At 36.5% G+C, this 21,753-nt stretch overlaps 1 protein-coding gene across 3 annotated transcripts; it reads right to left on the bottom strand.

Moving 5' to 3' along the window:
- Nucleotides 1-338: 338 nt before the first annotated feature.
- AFM (afamin) lies at nucleotides 339-20,729 on the bottom strand. 3 transcript variants are annotated; one of them, XM_036927547.2, is made up of 16 exons: nucleotides 20,387-20,520; nucleotides 18,550-18,699; nucleotides 18,373-18,421; nucleotides 17,940-18,072; nucleotides 17,064-17,275; nucleotides 16,064-16,196; nucleotides 15,364-15,461; nucleotides 14,455-14,584; nucleotides 12,240-12,454; nucleotides 9,096-9,228; nucleotides 7,016-7,113; nucleotides 4,778-4,910; nucleotides 3,630-3,853; nucleotides 2,691-2,823; nucleotides 1,134-1,195; nucleotides 339-552 (listed from the first exon to the last, which is right to left on the bottom strand). In XM_036927547.2, the coding sequence occupies exons 4-15, from the start codon at nucleotides 18,015-18,017 to the stop codon at nucleotides 1,160-1,162; spliced, it is 1,623 nt and encodes a 540-aa protein (XP_036783442.1). In that variant the 5' UTR covers nucleotides 18,018-18,072; nucleotides 18,373-18,421; nucleotides 18,550-18,699; nucleotides 20,387-20,520; the 3' UTR covers nucleotides 339-552; nucleotides 1,134-1,159. The 3 variants fall into 3 exon arrangements, with proteins under 3 accessions (XP_036783442.1, XP_036783440.1, XP_036783441.1); XM_036927545.2 differs by lacking the exon at nucleotides 18,550-18,699 and having other exon boundaries at nucleotides 20,387-20,729; XM_036927546.2 differs by lacking the exon at nucleotides 18,550-18,699 and having other exon boundaries at nucleotides 339-498; nucleotides 20,387-20,729.
- Between the last annotated feature and the right edge of the window lie 1,024 nt (nucleotides 20,730-21,753).

Here is a 21,753-nt window from a genome sequence, read left to right as displayed (position 1 = left end):
GGGAATAAAAATATCATCTACTTCATAACATTGTTAGGGTTAAATGAGATACTGCACGGCAAGTGCGTAGAACAATGCTTGGCACAGTGGGAACACTGACTGCCCTCTGGTAATCGTAGCAACTGCAGCAGTAATGCTTGTGCCCTCAACCTCCACTTCCTTCCAGAAGTGGCAGGGTCAGAGCAGGGATAGGACCTGTGGGGAAAATGCCCACATGATTGCTGGGTCAGAGTCCTGCTACCCATGGAGTAGACTTAGCCAGTGACCCCGTGAGGGAATGAATGAATTTTGATTGTTTCATTTTGTTATCAAGTTGACACATGACATCAGTCTTTGAGAAATAACTTTAAAATTTGTCGTTTATTGCTTGCTGCAATAACATGATTTCAGGTAAAGGTTACAGAAGAATTTTTTTACTGTGTTCTTCTCAGAAAATGAAATTCACTGCAGGCCAGTTGGAAAGCAGGTGCATTGGTCTTCTTGTCTTTTCTCCACAGTCTGGGAAGAAAAAAATAGTATCTGATGCAGCACAAGAGTATGAAATATCATAACCTGGGTGATGGAAAACCATGCAAACAAAACACTGTTACTATGGTTTGCCTCTTGTAGATCCAAAACCACTCTCTATGGCAGCCCAGGTCTCCCTTCCAAGTCACTGAGCCTCATTGGTGTACCTACATGATATTTTGTTCCTAAAGTTTGTGTGTGTCTTACTTAAAGTGCAGACGACTAGGCATCCTTTATACATCTTTTTAAAATCACAAAAACATTGCTCTTTGTTTATGGAAATGCTGCAGTAAGGCCCAGGGAACTGAGGCCTATCTTCCCACCTTCACTCTCCTCTCTGTCAGCCTTCAGATATTCCACTGCCTTTCCTCTCTGGTCCAGACAGCCAAGTGCAACAGGAGAAAGGGAGAGGCCTGGGTGCCTTTGACTATTCATAAAGCTGCTTGAACAATCAGAGAAGTGGCAGATGCCCACAGAAATCTTAAAGGACCAAATGGGTCTGTTAGGTACAAAGCATGTAGCATGAAGCTGAACTAGACACTGAAGCATGAGTTGGGATAAACTAGGGTAACCGAACGAGCCATAAATACAACTGGATTTTGATTGAGATAGAATCTAATAATTACCTTTGGTGGTTTTTATTCTGTGTTTCTTAAGCAGCCTGGCTTTTGGCTGCCAGTTTTGGACCCTGAGAAGACAAAAAAGAGAAAGAGAGAGAGAGAGAAAGAAAGAAAAAGAAAGAAACAAAGAAAGAAAGAAAGAAAGAAAGAAAGAAAGAAAGAAAGAAAGAAAGAAAGAAAGAAAGAAAGAAAGAAAGAAAGAAAGAAAGAAAGAAAGAAAGAAAGAAAGAAAGAAAGAAAGAAAGAAAGAAAGAAAGAAAGAAAGAAAGAAAGAAAAAGAGAAAGGAAGGAAGGAAGGAAGAAAGAAAGAAAAAGAGAAAGGAAGGAAGGAAGGAAGAAAGAAAGAAAAGAAGGAAGGAAGAAAAGAAAGAAAGAAAGACATATAGATAGAAAAATTTAAGACATTATTATTTAAATGTAGAGAAGCATGTTTCCAGAAATTTTGGAAAGAAAAACTAAAGTACTCCCATATTATACAGGGAAACAATGAGCACTCTTTCTTCAAGTGAACTTGAAATCAGATATCCTAAGCCTTTTACAAACTGCCAGGGAATTCACCCCTCCCCTTACAGGGCCTCGAAGTGCACACTCACTCAGGTAAATGCTACATATTGATTAATAACATCTAATTAAGCTTTTTTTTTTTTTTACAAAGTAATAATTTGCACACAAAAAAATCACACAGACTAAGCACCCACTTGGAAAAAATGGAGGGCCCACAACCAGAATGAAAGCTGTGTGTGAGTGTGTGAGTCAGTGAATGGGCACAAATACGTGAAAGTGTGTGAATTGGGAGTGAGTCTGGAGTGGAGTGCATGTTGGTAGGAAGGAAATAGTGAGAAAAGAAGTTGGCAAACAGTGAAGAGGTCCTTCTAAGGAGCCATCCGTTGGGGCTGACATCCACAGGGACGTGGGGATCCTGGACAACCGTGGCAAGACGGTCACAGACTCAGTCCCTGGAGTGAGAACAAGCAGGGAACACAGCTCTCTTCACCCCCACCACCCTCACCTCCCATAAATTCCTCACCTCCTTTTCTTCCTCACTGCACACACATGCATTCGCCACTGAAGGATGTTGGGACAAGACCCAGGGGGTGAGCCAGCCAGCCCCTGGACAACTTTACATACTAATACCCTTTCTGCTCCCTTCCCTTTGGAACTGATTATGATTCCCTTTGCAGGTCAGTTTGAGTATTTGTTTTATTAAGATAACAGGTGATTTGCAAGAGAAGAGTAAGGACCAGTGGTATAACCCAAGGCTTATTATCACCATCCTCATTTCAGATGGTGAGCTGCAGATCTGTTTAAGATATGTGACCAAGACTGCTGGAATGAGATCCTGGGTTTTCCTGACATCTTTTCTTATACCATGTTGTCAGCAAGGAGACAGTGGGAAAATGCTAAGAGAGAGACATCTGCATATTAAGGTGTGGAACAATTTTGCTCGGAAACTTTGGCCTCAGAGATATTACAGGAAGAAAGTAAGCTCCTGGGGGGAGTTCAGTTTTATTTTATTTGGTCAGGAATCCGTGTTAAACTTCAGTGGAAAAGAAATGTAACTACCTCTTCATTAAAGCAGGCTTCGGGCCCCTCCGCCTTGCAGCACCTCTCCACCACATCCGTGAAATCTGTGAGCAGTGACTGCAGCTCCTCTTCTCTAAGTCCAGGCTTTCGTTTCACTAAGTTGACAAGAAACCTGTGACCCGAACATGTCAAGTAGAATTAATTCAACATTTCTTTCTTAAGCTCCTCTTCTCCAAAATGCTTGTTACATGGCTTGAGGGTCTCAATTTAAGCAAATATAAAAAATTTAGATGTTCCACTTTTGAAAGTGTCCCCTGAAACATCCCTGTTGAACTTAGGAATGGCTTCCATGACATTCTTTGGAGGGGTATGTAATTATTGACAAACTGGTATATAAAATGTCAACACATATGAGGTCTTCATTATACACCACATTGTACAATATGTGACCATATTTCTAGAAAATTCATTTCCAAAACAACTTCCCTTCCCTCTTGCTCAGTAGGTGAATGCTGTTTCCACTCCACTTGATAGAGAAACTGTCTAAATCCAAGAAATGGGTCTTATTCTTTGTCATTTATAACATTACCTGGGAAAACAAAAGTAAAATTCCTGTTCCTTTTGGACCTCTCCTTCTTTCAAAAATTAAGCAAGATTCTCAGGGCAAATATCTATGACAATCTTTTGAGAAAATTGGATTCATTGAGAACGTGCCTTCCAGCCTTTTTGCTGGTTGCCCTAACTCACCTTCCAAATCACTGCACATTTCTAGCAAAGGAAAAGACTAGCTAGATTTTGACTTTTAAACAATGGCAATAAATAAACTCCAGTGTTTTTATGAACTGGAGAGACTGGGCAATTTGATGGAAGGCACAGAATTGGAGCACCAAAATCGCATATCCATTGCAATAAACCTTCTTATGAATACAGTGTCTTTTCAGCCTGAAGAAAAAGATGAATGGAAGAAAATGTTTGTACCTGTTTTTCTTTCTCTGGAGCTCCTCATTATGAGTCTCACACAAGTCAGTGGGAAAGGTAGATAAATCCTCAGAGGCAGGTGGAGGCACGTATGTTTTATCAGCTTCTAAGCCATCAAAGCAAGGCCTTCTGAAGGCAAAGCTTGTTTTACAGCAGCGATCCACAGCAGGATTGATGTTTTGATTTCCGTTTATTCCACATAACTCTCCAAGAACTAAATCCATCTGTACCAATGAAAGTTGGAGCTCATATATAATTTTAAAACGTGGAGTTTTGAAATATGGTTAGATGAATAGTTATATTGTTTAAGATAAGGTTAACTTTTCTCAGAAAAATCCATACAGTCATAACATGACACTATGTACAAAGAAGAGTAGAGGCTGGGGTCCTAAATGGCATTATAACAAAATTTCAAGCCATAGCAGTTTAGATGCCTATTTAATCTCTTGTTAGCATATATACAGATTTGTAATCATGAGCAGAGCTGCAAACACCTAGCTGAAGTGACAGCCAAACATGGTGATCCTTAGACCTGTTCTCTTGGGAGGTCCCCCAGGGTTCTTTCCAGCCCAGCCATAGAGATACTTGTGACTGGGCAGGAAGCACCAGTTCTCTTACTGACCTGGTGGGGCATGAGAGAGAATTTTAAAAGTATAAGACTTCCAATATTATTCTGAAACAATATATTGTGATACCTAAGTCATTTACCTTAACAAATTATTTCTAATATAAATAAGAAGTAAGAAAGGTGATTTGGAGAGCCCCAAGAAAATATTGAAGATATTCTCTTTTGCCTCCTAGGTTGACACAGTGATCCAAAGGAAAACTTGAGATGCCTTGTTTAAGAATGTTGAAAAAAATTAAGAGAGAAAGACATACTATGCTGATGGACAGTGACTATAATGGGGTGGGGACTTGATAGTATGGGGAATCTAGTAAGCACATGTTGCTCATGTGAAACCTGAGCATAAGATTGTATATCAATGATACCTTAATAAAAGAGAGAGAGAGAGAGAGAGAGAGAGAGAGAGAGAGAGAGAGAGAAAGACAGATAGCAGGTATAAATCAATGAGTGCAGATATCCAGGTTTTTTTTTTTTTTTAAGGAATAGCCAGGGCCATGTGGGCCATTATGTGGGCCATGCTCACCAAATTATCAACACAGGCAAACTCTTCACTCAGTGTGCAGCAGGTGGTCAAAGCTGCCACCATTTCCTTGCCAAGAAAGGTCAGTCCATCAGTGGAGAGCTGCGGGGCTATCTTCGTGAGTTTGATAAGGTAGCTGAAAGAAGATTTGTCTGTTGGGCTCTGAACAAAAGCAGATACTCATATTCCCTTGTTTAGCTACTTGAAACCCTGACCCTTCAAGGCTGGGGACAACCAGCATAAAGGCAACCTAAACCTCAGCTCTCTCAGAAAAATGGTAGAGAGAATCTCTTCACTCCCTATTTTCCTGCACTCTGCCTGCTAGATCTCTGTATTTTGGCTTCCTTCTAACTTCATGTTTCTAGTTTGTAGAATTATCTCTAGTTTCTCAGAAACTCTCAGATTTGTCGCTCCTGTCTCACCTTGTAAATATAGGAGCTCCTTAGCAGCAAGTACCTTGGCTAGTATATAAAATCTTGATTGAAATCCCTTGCATAATTAATAAATATTTTAAAGGAATAATTTTGCTTCTTTGTTTACTTTAGTGTAGCTAACATTCAATATTGTATTAGTTTCAGGTATATGAAATGGCGATTCAGCATTTATACACAGTGATCAACACAATAAATCTATCTACCACCTGCCATCACACAAAGTTGTTACAATATTAACTATATTCCCTGTGCTGCATCTTATTGCATTACATTCCTGTCTTATTTATTTTATAAATGGAAGTCTGTATCTTCTAATCCCTTTTCCCTCTTTTGCCAACCTCCTCACCCATCTTCCTTCTGACAACCACCAGATATTTCTCTGCATCTGTAAATTTGTTTCTCTTTTGTTTGCTCATTTGTTTTGTTTTACAATTGCACATGTAAGCAAAATCATATGCTATTTGTCTTTCTCTGTCTGACTTATTTCACTTAGCATAATATACTTTAGGTCTATCTATGTATATATATGTACCAGTGTATATATATATGTACCACTTTTTCTTTATCCATTCATCTTAATCCATTTATCTATCAATGGGCATTTAGATTAATGTCATATCTGGGCTATTATAAATAATGCTGCAATAAACATGGATGCATATATCTTTTCAAATTAGCATTTTTGTGTTCTTGGGTTAAAAGCTCAGCAGTGGAATTGTTAGGTCATATGGCAGTTCTATTTTTAATTTCTTGAAGAAACTCCATATTGGATTCCCATGCTATTTCAAAGTGACTGCACCATTTGCACTCCCACCAACAGTGCACAAGGGTTCCCTTTCTCTACATCCTTACCAACACTTGTTATTTCATGTCTTTTTGATAATAGCCATTTTGATAGGTGTGAGGTGATAACTCCTTATGGTTCTGATTTGCATTTCCCTGATGATTAGTGATGTTGAGCATTTTTTCATGTGCCTGTTACCCATCTGTATATTTTCTTTGGGGAAATTTCTAATCAGGTCCTCTACCCATTTTTTAATTGGATTACTTGTTTTTTCGATATTAAGTTGTGTGAGTTCTATATACGTTTTGAATATTAATCTCTTATCAGTTATATAATTTGCAAATATCTTCTCTAAAGAGAGAATTTAATAGATACCAAAATGAATAGATAACCTGAGATGAAAGAAACTATAATCCTTAATGGACTGAGTTTGACTTCTCAGCTAACAGAAAAACTGCAAAAATAGTGAAATCATATTTTTTAAATTGTGTTTTGATTTGGAGATGTTTGGTTTCAATACTTACTATATCAGCATGGTAATTAATTGAGAAAACCCAGAATAAACTGCCTATTATTCATGAATACTCACAAAAACACTAAAAAATAAATATTAAAGGGCTAAGCAAATTCAGAATTGTTTCTACAAACTTGGTAAGAAGGACTTAAATACTGGGCAAACCATCTTTTCCTTGGGAAATTGCAATCTGCCCCCCACACACAAAATGGGGCAGAACCTAGACATTCTGGATTGGGAATGAGAAAAGCAAATCTAAACAAAAATCTAAGCATTAATTAGTGAATCAATTTGTCCAGAATCCTGTATTTCTTTAATTTCCAGTCTCATTTTTAGTAAAGGCTTAAGATGACAGCTTAGTGTGTATTCTTGATTTTTGTATTTTTATTCTCTCCCAGAGTTTATGAATTTGACATAACTGAAAGACTGAGCTAATTTTTTTGACTCTATGTGGCACTCTTTATATTTTCCTGGTCACAAATGTTAACCTAGTTGGGAAAACAACTTACTGAGATATCAAATCATTCTTCCCCAAATTCTGGAAATGTTCACATTCTCGTTGTACTATTTTGAGGCTTTTCTCAGTTGTCTCATTAAATTTGTATTCCTGAAAATAAACACAATCATGTTTATGAACATTTTATATAAAACTTAATCATAAGCTTCATGTCAACTCATCAAAAAGCTATTTGAATTTATATAGTATTTTCAAACTATCATTACCACACATTACTCACTAAATTGAGGGTAGCTTTTTAGATATGTGTGTAAAAATTTGAATCTTTTCAATTATAGTTAATTAAAATGTAACTATATAATTATTATATAACTATAATATAGATGTTTTTTGTTAAAACTTGAAAGTCCAAATTTTTCATCATCATCATCTGTACATTGTTTTAGAGCTTTCCAGTTTGCAAAGTATAATTAAAATCTAATGTTGACAATGATCATATTCAATTCTCACTTTGAAGTGGCCAGAGCAGTTGTTATCTCCATTTTTACATAAAGGAAACTGGCTTTATGAGGTCAATTGACTTGCGTCATACAACCCAGCCAGTAAGTACTACTACAGAACAATTTTAATCACATTTATCCTCATTTTTTACCTTCTTTTTCATCATTTAGAATTAGAACTTAAATTTCCAATAATTGTCTTCAAAGATTTGACAAACTCCCTCTCATGTAGCATAAAATTGGGCATCTACTGAGAGGTCACCAGATAGAAAACTACACACCATTGTATGGATGCTGCGAGACACTTTGGGTCTCCCTGTGAAAAAGAATTTTCTAGCAGGGTGATTCTTTTAAGGATCAGGCACAGACCTCCTCATTAGGGAGAACGGCAGACCTAGACTGAAACTCAAGTCTTGGTAGTTCACTACTCAAATATGAATGGGTATACACTGGCTTTATGGCAAGTGGAAGCAATTTTTAAAAAATAAAACAAGAGCAGCACATGTCAAATGAATGTGAAGCAAATCAGAAATGTCAAATAATTAATTTCTATAATACATAAGGAGTATATATGAATTGATCTTAACAGGAATTTGAAAATGAGCAATGGACATGGACAAATTGTTCATAGGAAATCTATAACTACAATAGCTAAAACCATATGGGAAAAGCATAGTTTAATTTAAAAATTAAATAAATGCTTAAAATATGGTCACTATGTCTTACACATAAATCTAACAAAGTTAATTTCCATGTGTAATGTTGGTGTGGGTAAGGGTCAAATGAGCATTTTCATACATGTTGTATGACTATAAGGACTTTCTAGAAAGTAATTTGACCCTTTCTTTCAAATGTTTTTTTTTAAAAGTCTGTTATATTTTTACCTAATAATTTCCCTTCCGATAATCTATCTTAAAAAATAACCATAGGTATTAATAAAGATGGATAGGATGAGATACTCATCTCACGGTTGCTTATAAAATTAAAAACAGCATAACTGAATGTCCAAAATGTCCAATACACAGGAGAGCAGTTCATTATCATGATAGGATGCCATCATTTAAAATAAAGTACATGCTGAAGTCTGTTTAATGACATAAAATGTTCTATACTAAATAAATAACAGATGCAAAAATTTCTTAAGAAAGTATCAATCCAGTCTTATTTTTAAATACACACACATCTGTATATGCATATATACAGATAGAAAAGATGAAATAAAATGTTAACTATACTATTTCTTGGAGACAACATAAAAGTTTTTAGTTCTTTTCAACTTTTGGAATTTTCTTAATCATCTGTAATAATCAGATATTACCTTTACAATCATGAAAAAATCCAATAGAGTTCAATAAAATACAGAGCACATAAATAAAAATATAAATGTAAAATGTTTGCTTAATGGGAAGTTTCCTTCTTCAACACACAGGTTTAATAAAAGTTGAAAAAAATGTGCATAACTGAAACTTATGATGTTAGTGTTCTCAGTGATCAGCTTACACTGAACTTAAAGTAGACCCAGAATGGTCAATCATATTTTCTACCCCCTAAACTGGAGTGCAACCTCTATATCAATTTTTAAGTGTTTGCTTTGTTTTGTTTAATTCTCTGAGCCACAACAAAGAAACCCACCGCATAACTGTAACATTCTGAAGGGGTTTCTGTGTTGCAACACTCTTTCAGGAGATCCTCATACACTCCAGCAATTCTTAAAAGCTCTGGTGCAGACAGTTCTCGATGTCTCCTTGAGTATTCATAAAGAAAGCTGTGATGTGCAAAAATTGTATATATTAGAAATTAGAGGAAGAGCAAACCACCAAATCCTGCTACCCTTTTGTATAGTCGATCTTCTAACACTGAGTCTGCTTTCGAATGCTATTCGAGAGTTCCTACTCTGCTCTGGTCAGGGAGTGATTTAAGAGGACATTTTGACTACAGGAGATCGTTTTGCAAAGGTTCTCTTCTATATTATGTTTTAAATTAACAATGCTTTTACTTGAGAGGATAGAATTAGTAATTTAGACTTAATTCTTAGAATGATTTAATCCATAAAGCATCAGAAATAGTATGTCATGCCACCAATAATTTAGAAAATACACATCAAGTATAATGCTGTTGAAAAATGCATTCAGACTTCTGACTTGAGATGGTGGAAAAATGGTTTTCCCTCCACTTCCAAGGGTGAAAGATTGTGGAGTAGCCTGCGCCCATTACTTCATCCTGTCACTTATCAAATGTGGGAGTCACTACCTCTGCAGCGCTAAATCACTGGCAGTGTTTTCCATGGCCTTGGTAAGAGGCTCCGCGGCTACAGGTGGGTGTGATTTGGGGAGGAACTGGCAAAGGGAGAGGAAGGAGGCTAACACTTATTAAGTCCTGAGTAGGTGCTAGGCACTGGGTCAGGCTTTGAGTATAAGAGATAAAGATATGCTCCCTAACCTTTATAAAGTTTGTCATTTAACTTCACTTAGTCTTCAAGATAAGTACTATTTTATAGCTGAGGAAACTTGAATCTTGGACCAGTTAAGCACCTTCCTATTCATGGAAGTATAAAATTTGAACCTAGGTCCCATAGGATGTCTATTTCATTCTTTTCAAAACCAAGCTGACTCTATTTTCAAGACACAGGTGTCTTCTCAAAGTACTTCCCTTGCATTATTTATACTTTTCTTCTTATCTGTCCACTCAAAATACATTAAAATTGTGTCCCATGTTATGTGAGAACAACATTTTGCACAAGGCTTTCAAGTCCAGGGACATCTTTTCTCCTTTTTTGGTTTATAGCCTTAGATTCTTTTGTTTAATCTTGGCTTTCCTGACGTCATTTCTCCTGCTGCTCCAGATGCTTTCCCAGGCCCCTTTGTAGGGTATATTCCCAGGCCCTAAAGCAGTGGTATTTAACCTTCAGAGAATCAAGGGCTTCTCTTAATGTATGCTGTAAACCTTGGGCCTTTCCCCAGAAGCAAAATTACACCTAAAAACACCAAACCAAAATATTGCAAACAAAAATCCCTGGAAGCCTACTCTAGCCTGGCAGATCCATTGAGGTATTTTGTCATATGTTTACATTCAGAAACACCGCACCTTAAAACTCAGTTTCTGATTCAGCATGATCATTATTGCTCAACCTTTTCCCCCGTGTCACAAGCAGTCTCTGTGCTGCGATAGTGATGATGCTGGAAATGATGGTGATACAAATTGCTTCCATTTAGCAAGCACATGTGTTAGGTACAAATGAAATGCATTACAACTACCATTTTGTTAAGTTTGACTTAATATCCATGACTCATGAGAAGCAACAGGACACAGTGGTTATAGAGCAGGAACCAGGAGCCAGGCCACCTGCATCTAAATCCTGCCTCCACCATTTGCTGTGTGACTTTGGAGCAAGTTACTTAACCTCTGAGGTCCAGTTTCCTTGCCTATAAAATAAGGATACTAAGTGTTCTAACCTCAGAGGGTTGTTTTGAAAACTAAGTTAGTAGATGAGAAGCACTTAAAATTTGGTAAGTATTCAATAACCTGTATCTTCAATTCAGACCTTCTTCCAGAGCTCCAGGACCACATATTGTCCTCTGACATTCCCAATTAGTTATTTTACAGGCATCTCAAAGTCAGTACGATAGATCCAAACATATTCTCTTTCCCAAAAACCTTTACCCATACTTCCCATCTCATTGAATCTGAAAACTACTTACCCAACCACCTAAGCCCCAAACTGGGATTCATTCCAGATGAAGTTTCTAAAAAACAAAAGTGGTTTTGTCCTTTCTTACTCTTCAGTGAAAACCCCTCAGTGGCATCTCATAACTTAGCATGCCTACATGATCTGACCCCTTCTGCCTCTCAGCACACTCATCTCTCACTGCACAGGCCCTACGCATACCACAGATACACCAAGTAGTTTATATGTCTGTCCATGCTCTACCCGTTCTGTCTAGATTACCAAAATGTCCTCAAGTTTCTCCTCCCTATCAGGTCTTCCCAGGGTCCCCAGGTGCATTTGACCACTTCCTGCTCCATCCCACATTACCTACCACACAATGCTATAAGAAATGAAAGAACATTTCTTGCATTCTTTTATTTATAAATCTGTCTCTTCCCACATCACACTCCCTACTGATAAAAGCTTACTGGGGACAAAAACCCTGGCTATCCTAGGGATATCCCTGGATTATATTTCATTACCAAGAAACTTTCACTAAATGAATATTCTCATATGAATTTTATACATAATAACCTAAAACACAGAGAGGTTATCTTGCCCTGGTGACCCAACCAGGACTCCAATCTAGTCCTTTTGGCTCCAAGCCCACTAGTCTTCCCCTGAACAGCTGTAGGCTGGTATACACAGCAGTGATGCCTGCCAACAGACCTCCTTGGATCAAATCCTTACTCTGCCAAGTTTTAGCAGTGAACTTTGAACAAGGTATTTAACTTCTCTGTACCTCAGTTTGCTTACCTGGAAAAAATGGGGAAAATCCTACTAATTTTGCATGACTGTTGGGAGGATTAAAGCAGATAATCCACATAAGGTATTTAGCCCATTGTCTGGCACTTATCAAGCACTCAATAAATGTTAGCCATCATTATAACAGCACAGTGGCATTTTCTTAAAATCATGTGAAAATACCATAATCTGTAGTCGTGATTTCTTTTAAATTATGCGATACCCAGAGATTTAAATGGTTCCCAATCCTTCCACCCAAATTAGCCAAAGCAGGTCAAGTCCTAAATTTCTGTTTGCTTATATATTTCAATATAGAGTTATGTTACTTAGCAAAGAAGATGGCGTGGTCAGCATCTCGCTCTTCACACACACGTTTGCTTTCAGTAAATTTTGCTTCCCTTAGAGATAAGTCCTTCGGTCTATCATCTTTATTTGAGTAAATTATACACTCGCTACGCTCTGGTATTTTCTTTTCACAGCACTCTTTGATTTTGCTCGAGATGGAATCTTGTTTTGAACAAATATGGCTCATAACCTTGCTCTGTACCAAAAAAGAATGAGAAACTATTTTCATAATTTCTTCAAGGCTGAATTTTCCTTCATAATGAATGAATGCATGCAAAAACCAATCATGAACATAACATCTGCGATTACTTCACCAGCTAATTTGATACGTCATATATTTATTTAAATTTTGTATTAATTCTATACACATGAAGTTTTATATTAATGCAAGCTTTATTTCTAAGGATTTTAGATGACATAATTATGAAAAGTAGACTATTAATCTTTTAACTACTTCATCCTTGCTCCTCTGGTATATTGGCATTTTAAATTTTGGATGCTGCTTTTTTCCCATAAAAGTTCATCTATGCTTCAATAAGGACCACCAAAGACATATTACTGTAATATCTATAATCCTAGATTTCTTTCCCTATGACCTAAAACTACATTGCCAAGCACATGTTACAAACTCAATTAATATTTGATAAGTGAAGGAAAGAAAGGTAAACACATGACCAATATAGCAGCTATGAGATGAAGATTTCTCAGTCATAAGAAGCCATTCAACTCATTGTTGTCATTTTTCCCATGGAAATCATTCATTTGAAGCTGTTCAAGTTATCAAATAATATGTAAAACAGAAAACTTTACACTATTCACTCTCCCTACTCTTCACCCATTCTGACCTCCACATGAAATTGTGGGATTAAGGGAGATGGTGAAGTTATCTTATTTATGCATTAGTTGGATTATTTTTTAAAAGATGATCTGGTCCTAGTCTCCTAGTTCTTTTCCAGATTCTACAAAAGGAGGCTGCACTTTCTTCCTACTGTCTGTTTCACTTGCACATGAACCATCTTGAGTTCCATTAAAACACCAGGCTATCCCAGGCCTTCCTGACTTTGCTCAAGGTGTTCCTCCTGCCTGGACTCTTCTTCTGGTGAACAATGAAGATGAGGAATGGGATGAAGCTCTGGGTTGAAGTGAAAAATGGAATGGAGATTGTTGATACCATGTTTCCAAGACACCACATAGAACCAGGGAATCTATCTTTGCAAACATACACATCTCACCTAAGGCTATCATTATTCTAGCAACATATCTCTTATTGCCTGGAATTCACTTCTATTATAAATTTCAATGTGAATACAATTCAATTCTTCCTATCCCTCTATAAAGGTATTCAAGAGAAGGATATTAAGGATATAATATGATCCCTTAGTCTCAATTCCAAACTTCATAGAAAAATCTTTAATTATATCTTGATTAGTATATTATATTTAAAATTATAAAACCCACATCCCTATAAACAGTCAAACACCACAAAAATAAATAGGAAGTGAGATTGCTTTTAATTGGACTATGGTTAGTTACAAAATAACCATAGATGGGGGACATCTGCTTAAAGAAGATATACATTTCTTCATATTCTAAAATTCAAGTTATTTAATTAGCATACTTTCCACTGTGTGAAAATTTAATTAGTAAAGCTAATTAAAAGTCACTAAGTAAAAGCCCAATTTCAACTAAGCAGTTAGGATATTTTTTAATGAAATTGTATTACCTTTGTGTGCATGAACAACTTAAACTAGGTCAAAAACATATTTACTAGCATATGCCCTTAGGGAATCACTTTAAAGAATAGAGTTAGAGGTATTTTAAATTAACAAATCCACTTATTTTGAAAACTTTTCCTAAATAGCCTGAGGAAACTCAGAGAAAGCAGTTCTGAAAAACAAAATGGTAACAAAGAGGTCTCCAAGCTTTACTATTAATTTCTAACATCTCTAAAGAGGATTTGCAATATTAAAGAAAACTTCAATCTGGCCTAAATGAACTCTCATAAATTCTAAATTCCTGAAGTTTTATGTTGAAGACATTTAACCATATATAACAAAAAATTTGCTGAGTAATCTAAAAACAATCCCACTTATTTAAAAAACCCAAGGTTTTATTTGGGCTTATTTATTAACATTTTATTTTTTATAAACAGCTGCCAAAAACCGCTATTTTTACTTCATTTTAGAGAATATTTACCCTGCCACGGATGCACTGCACAGCGTCCCCTTCACAGCATCCATCATACTTGGAAGAAATATCTTCAAGGAGGGAGATGAGTTCCTTAAATTCAATCCTGGGGAATTTTTGACTAAGTATAACAATATTTCTGGAAAGAGATTGATAAACCACTAAAACTACTTGAACAGCAAGTCAAACAGGGGTGAGCTCTTTGCTGATATGGTATAAATAGCTGCAGTAAGCATTGATACTCTTGTTTTTTCACAGATGTCTTTACCAAATTGCTGTTTATATGTTGCATGTCCCACATGAACACTTCAAAAATCCTAAACGGATATTTTAAGCCCTGGACCAAAACTGGGGGGAAAATAAGTCCTGAGACAGGTGCTCTCTTCCATCATTTTTACAACAAAACACATACATCTTGTAAGAACCACCACTTCCTGTTGTGAGCCCATGGCAGGCATAGATAATCCATCACAGATCTCTTTCATATTGATCTATTTGAAATCTCAGAGTTTTTCTCAAGATATTTTACTAGCACCCTTACTAATTGATTAGGATGAGCACTTGAGAGAAAAATTATCCCTATAAGGTTGTCTTCTAGTCATTAAGGTCAAAGGTAGATGAATATGTCATGTCTAAAATACTTGGAGGTTTTAAAACCTTGGATGTGAACTCCCAGACCAAGTCAGATACCTAACCAACAAAAATATACCTCATAATTAGCCCTCTTTCTCTCCAGAATCTCCCCACCTCCCACATCTAATATCCTGGTTCTGAGTTATTCCTGTAGACTGAGACTTTCCTCCAAACTCTTGGGGAACTAGGAAGAGTGTAAACAAAAATATCATCAACAATTGAACAAAAATGTGCAGACAAATAAGAAAATACAAGCAGAGACATGTAATAGGCTATAAAACTCACATAGAGTTTAAGACTTGCAATCCAAATTGCACAAGTGCCCCACAGACATTTTTTTGATAAGAAGACACAGCTTTTAAATAATGTATGACAGGTTCTGCCTGAAGGAGAAAAAGAACATTTTGTTGAAGGAAAAGCAAAATCCCTCTATTTTCTTAAATACATGTCAACCAAACTATTCCAAAATTTCCTCAAAAACAGAAAAACTAAAGCATACATATCTTAGTAAATTTTTAAATCAAAAGAAACATGCATTTGTGGCACTTTACAAAGGTTAGGCTAGCCTTCCAGATGGCTGAGCTGCCCCTGGCGGGAAGGGGAGTGGTGTGGTGTGCTGTGAGCTTGTTCATTTCTACTGGGGTGATAAACTTTACAGGTGGCCCAAAAAGGGCTTGTCCAGGATAGAAGATCAAATGTCATCTTTTACCCTAGATATTCACTCACTAAGACTTTCTTCCAGTTTACAGGGAAGATACAGCCAGGGGAAAGACCCTGGAAATAGGCAATTGTCTTTAAAGGGTCTCAGATAAGAAGAAATCTAGATCAGCAGCAGTTGGCCAATAGGTTGAAAAAAATTCATGAAAGTGGCAAGAGAATGGTTGATAAATAGTAAACAACCCTTTTGCTATCATTTAATTTTATGAAAAGATCTGCAGTTTGGGGTGACTCCTTATCCTTTTGATGAAATAAATGTAATACCCACCTTTGTTCGGAAGCAGTTAGCTTTGTCTTGTTCTTCACAACATGTTTTAGTCACCTCTTCAAAACGAGCAGCAACAGTTAGAAGTGTAGGGGCAAAAGCAAAGGGGTTCCTTCTGGAAACTTCATAGATGTAACTACATGAGAAAAAAGAGGGGGTGGGAAATGGGAAAAAAAAACAGGAAAGAAATGAAGGAATGGAAGACAAGGGAAGGGAAGAAAAGGAAGAGAAAAGAAAGATAGGAACAGAAAAGAAGATCAAGCTGTTGTGAAAATGAAGGTAGGAAGAGTGATTTCCCTTATAGAAGGCTTCAGTATGAGGTAGCATTATCCAATTGCCAATAAAAGTCCAATCATCCAATAAAAGGATGTTTCCTGAAAAACGTTGTCAAACCCCAAATAAGAGTGCTGATTGCAGTTCTGATCCTGAACATTGGGCCACAGCTACTCTCTCTCCTTCCCCGTGCTGCCAGGTGGTCAGCAGTCCTTCCTTCCATGTGCAAAGAACAGCTACCTCCACACACCCACACATGCTCCACCTGAAATTCAGGGATCACCCTCACTTACGTTCAAATAAACTTGGGGCTTAGGTTTCAATGAGCACACCAACTTTCCAGAAAAAGTCTTTACTTCTGGAATTTTTGCACTATTGAAAACAGACTTTTGCAAAACATCCTTTCACTTAGTGTTTATCCTTGGTAAAAGCTGCACCTTCCCTTTGGGAAGACTGTCATTTCCCTCAGTAGCAATTTGGCACCATGCACACACTTCTATTTTAGGGCTTATCACATTAGAAAATATGCATCATTAATGAAAGGATCTTAAAAGCAGGTTTCATATTTTGTTCATGTTTCCATCCTCCACACTGAACACAGAATCTAACCGTACATGTTAAATGAATTAATCAGTCAATTGATTCGGCTCTATTCCTTTGGAATAGATACTGGATTTAGCCTAAGAATAATTTTTCAATCAAATCATTTATCTACTAAAATTAAACTTACTTGTTTAGAAAAGATTCTCTGTTATTTTTATAAATCTGGCATTTCTCTTCAGGATCCAGAGTAGGGAGAGGAGACAGAAATCCTATATCAGGTTTCTTATTATGGAAGAAACAGAGTCTTCTTTCAAAGCCAACTTTACTGCAGCAGTGGGAAAAGTTACGCTTTTGTGACAGCCCCTCCACAGTGCATATCTTTTCCATTAAAACATCATTCTGGACAACAAAGTTAAAGATACTTTTTAGTCATTGTAAATTTTTTCAAATGGATGCAATGACTGGTAGGTGTCATCTCTTGGGAAAAGATTCCTGTTTTCCCACAATTATCAGCAAATCAACTTTACCAACACCCTTGCAGCCATCCCACACCTTGAGAACCTTTCTCTATCCTATCCTAGGCCCTCTAATCTCTTACTCCTTCTGTGCTGCCTCCATTTCCCTTGCTTAATGGCTATTTTCCTCCTTTCCCAAGGTGACAGGGTCAGAGTGTGAATATGTTGGTAAAGTATTTAGTACCTGTATTTAGTAATAGTTCTTGATATGTGCAAATGGTGACTCTATTTGGGGGAGGCCAAACAAAGGGGGTGTGACAGTAGTGTACATATTGAGGGAAGCAGCTAGGGAGGGTGCCTCTGAACTTCCATACCTTTGCCAGGTTACTGGCTGCCCCCTGCTTATATACGTACAGTATGGGCTCCAAGGCCATAACTAGGCCTTCTTGTGCATTGTAATATAGAATTGCATCTTTCCTAGGTAAGTACCTTAACCTTGGTCAAAATCCTACCCAAAGTCAGGCAAAATAAAAATAAGGGGCATTTTTATATTTTCAAACCAAAAAATTCTGTTTGACTTATGTAAGAAATGCAAACAATTTACTTACAGCTAATTCTGAACACATTGGGAGTGTCACATCAGCCAAGCATTTATCTTTGTAATCCCTCATGGCTTTTACCAACATTTCTACTTCTTCAAAGGATGCCTCCTGAATATATTGAGCAAAAGCGATGATGGTGCTGCAACAGTCCACACAGAGCACATGTGATCACCTGCAGGATTTTCACTCACATCCCACAAAACCTTAGAGGAATATCCACTTGCTGACTGCTCAGGAAATGACCAAAGTGTGATGGCTATAAATTTTACAACTTCTTGAAGATTCAATTGCATCTGAATTTTACAATTAATACTGTATTTACTTTTTTTGATATGGTCTCTATTTAATTAACTTATTGTTAGGAAGCACTGACATGGAATATATCAGATAAGATTATGATAATTGCTATCATCATTAAAAATAGTTTAGAAAAACTCACATAAATCCAAGATTCTCCTCTATAAATTTCTGGGTGATACTAACATCATCTGAAAAGCAGATATATGTAGGTTATCACATACTCTGGTATTTTAACATTTTCCAAAAAATAACTATTCAAATCTAAATTTACAAAGTATACAATAGAAAACTGATAATAGAAAATAATTTGGCATACTTAACAAGAAGAAGGAGAGAAGTCATATGAACCACATATAAGATCTTCATCACAGCTGATTATGTGCTCAAAAAATATTCATTAAGTTGAATTGACTTGAATGAATTTCAAATTAACTAGACTTTAAGTTTGATGTTGATGGCTCCCCAGCTACAAATGTCAAACATAAGCATCATTTCCATGTTATTATCTATCATGTATGACTAGAAAAGTAATATGAAGATTAACTGATATACAATATAATACTACAGCAGGTCCCAACAAGAGATGTCATAGCATGCTGGCAGTAGGTGTAGTGTATACTGCAAGTCAGACACAGATACTTAGGTAATCTCTGGATAAGTTTAAAATCATTGATTCCCTGTGAATATATACTAATCAGAGCACATTTACATTTGTCAACAAACACTATTCTTATGGAGTCCTTAAAGTATTGTGCTGGACACTGTGAGGCAATCAATGGTGACTAAGACATCTCTCTTGGACCTCAGCTTCCTAAGTACTCATAGTGCAAATGACTCAGGAATATGACTATAATCCAATTTAGAATGCATATGACATTCTACAGTAATGTGGGTAAGTATATGGCAGGAATATTTATGATTCCTGTGTGAAGAATCAGACAAAGATTAGAGGAGAAGTGGCATATGAGTTGATTCTGAAAATATGTACAAGATTTCAGCCAATGGAGAAATAAGGAAACTTGTTTTTTTGTGTGGAAAGAATGATGTAAGGAAAAGCAAATAGTGAGAACTCTTAGGATGTATTTGGAGAAAGTTAATCAATCCACTTCAGTGAGAAAGTGGGTTAAAAAAAAGAATGGAAGCGAGGATAGAAAGGACCTGCATCCAGCTTATGGGGTTTCACTTGAAGCTGAGGAATTCAGGCTTCTACTGGAAACCATGGCTATATGGAGTAGTAATATAATCATTTCTATATGCTAAGAAATACCAGCCAGGTAGGTATATCTGATGTGCTGGGATCTCCCACAGTGCCTGACAAGTAGGACAAAAACTATTTATCAAATAGGTGGAAGAAAGAATAAATGAATGGATGAAAAAAAGCAAGAAGCCCATTAGGAGACTTCTGTAACTGTCCTATTGAGGAATCAGCAAGACATGAATTTTGGTAGGAGTAGTGAAAATGCAAAGGAAAACATGGATGCAACAGATATTAAAGAGACAAAAGTCAACAAGATTTTTGAACAAGTTGTTACAAGTGGCAAAGGAGGAGAACTCAAGAATGACCACACTCCTTTAAGCTCCATATAGTTTAAGGTGCTCCTTCCAGCCAGAGGGAATACAAAAAGACACTTCCTCTGAATAGATGTTCCCCCTCAGGTAAAACAAACATAAAAGTCACCCTTTCCTCCAGGCTGACACTGCCTTGGCCAGGCCTGGGGACATACACAGGCTTGGGGAGATCTACAGACTGTCAGCTGGAGGAAGCAGGTCCTGAGTACCCTAAAGGTGTTTGCCACCTAGTTGGGAAACACACTGGATAACTGAAAGTTCCAGAAAAATCCCAACTCTTATGTTCCACTGTTATCATACACTATTTACAGTTGCAAGAAATAGTAATATTTTCAAATCTATATCTCCCAGCAACACTTTTCATACTGTCATAATGCTGGGTGTGATATGTCAATGGATTGGGTAATATGACCACCAAAATACAAAATCTGGGTAAGTGAGTTCAGGATACCTGATCAGTATATATAAATGAATGGCAGGAAGAAAAAAACAGGTGAAAACTTAAACTGAAAGAAAATAAGGTTAAAAAAAATAGTTATCCCACCTTAGTGACTCCTTAGCTGATATAAAAGTAAATATCTTACCTATATCTTGAGGCTTTGTGGGCAGGGTTAGGGATTCAGTCAAAAAGAACAAGAAAACAATAAAACCTGTACGTTTTAACTGTTTCATTTTCTTAGAAATCACATTCACAAAAGAAAGTAATCTGACTGAGGAAAAGCAAGGTTTTATATTATTCTTTACACTAATAGTAAAAAAGTAACCTGCTTAATCTATTTCTCATATACCTCACATTTGATTTTTATTTGATCACACTCAGAAATTTGGCTAATTATTAACTAGGAAAAAATTATCTCTGGGTTTCACTGGAAAAATCTATTGAGTTAGAAAAAAGAAGTCCACAGGTTAAGTATGCACAGTACCTAATCAAATAGACAACCAAAAAAAATTGAAATATTGCAAATAAAATAAGCTAAAGGAAAAAGCACTAGAATAAATAATTCACTAAAGAGGAAACACAACTATAAAGATGCTAAATTTTTCTAGTAAGCAAAGGAAGTTAATCTCAAAATAATAATTTTTATACACCTGATAGTATTAGAAAAAAAATTAAGATATCTAATTCTGGTAACCATAGAGCAAAACAAGTTTACCCATATAATCAAAGCTTCTAAAAAAACAAGTTCATAAAAGGACGAACAATTTTTTTTAAATATTCATGTTATTTGAACCAATCACTCAAATTCTGGAAAGTCACCTTCCCAGATTTTGTATTTTGATGGTCATATTACCCAAGACACAGTGATCATGCTCAGCAAACTGTCACCAGCCTTACAGCAGTACAGAGTAAAAAGCAAAACATGATCCTAAATACAGAAATACAGTTGATCCTGAACAACAGTTTTGAACTGCATAGGCCCACTTACATGCAGATTTTTTTCCATAGATATATTGGAAAAATTTTGGGAGTTTTGAAACAATTTGGAAAACATTTTCTTTTCTCTAGCTTACTTTATTGTATGAATACAGTATATAATACATATAACATACAAAATATTTGCTAATTGACTGTATGTTATGAGTAAGGTTTCTAGTCAACTGTAAGCTGTTAGTAGCTATGTTTTGGGGAAGTCAAAATCATATGCAGATTTTCAACTATGCAGGGGGTCTGTGCGCCCAACCCCCACATTATTCAAGGATCAAGTGTATTTTTAAGTACATGATAAAAATATATATATATATATTCCTTAGTTCTGTCCACTAAGAGGGCCTGAAAGCAGAAGCAGCCAAGTAGCAGAGAGCACATTCAGTGCCTACATCTTGGTTTTTCAGTTCTATTTTCTCCTACAAGGATCCCCTGGACTTCATAAGAGAAATGAATGGTTTCGGGGCCCAGGCATGAAAAGTAGAAGGTGAACTGAGAGAACATCATGCCAGAAACTAAGGAAGT

This window comes from Manis pentadactyla, chromosome 5 (assembly GCF_030020395.1).
Source record: "Manis pentadactyla isolate mManPen7 chromosome 5, mManPen7.hap1, whole genome shotgun sequence".
Classification (NCBI taxonomy): Eukaryota; Metazoa; Chordata; class Mammalia; order Pholidota; family Manidae; genus Manis; species Manis pentadactyla.
This window is presented reverse-complemented; position numbering and strand designations above follow the sequence as displayed.

What these genes read in the sequence shown, in the direction of transcription:
- AFM (XM_036927545.2), bottom strand. Translation starts at nt 20,474, where the DNA reads ATGAAACAGTTAAAACGTACAGGTTTTATTGTTTTCTTGTTCTTTTTG. An exon ending in CAATGTGTTCAGAATTAGCT is followed by an intron (nt 17,276 to 17,939) that starts GTAAGTAAATTG and finishes TTTGTTGTCCAG; the next exon opens with AATGATGTTTTAATGGAAAA. An exon ending in AAGAATGATTTGATATCTCA is followed by an intron (nt 4,911 to 7,015) that starts GTAAGTTGTTTT and finishes ATCTTCTTTCAG; the next exon opens with CTACCTTATCAAACTCACGA.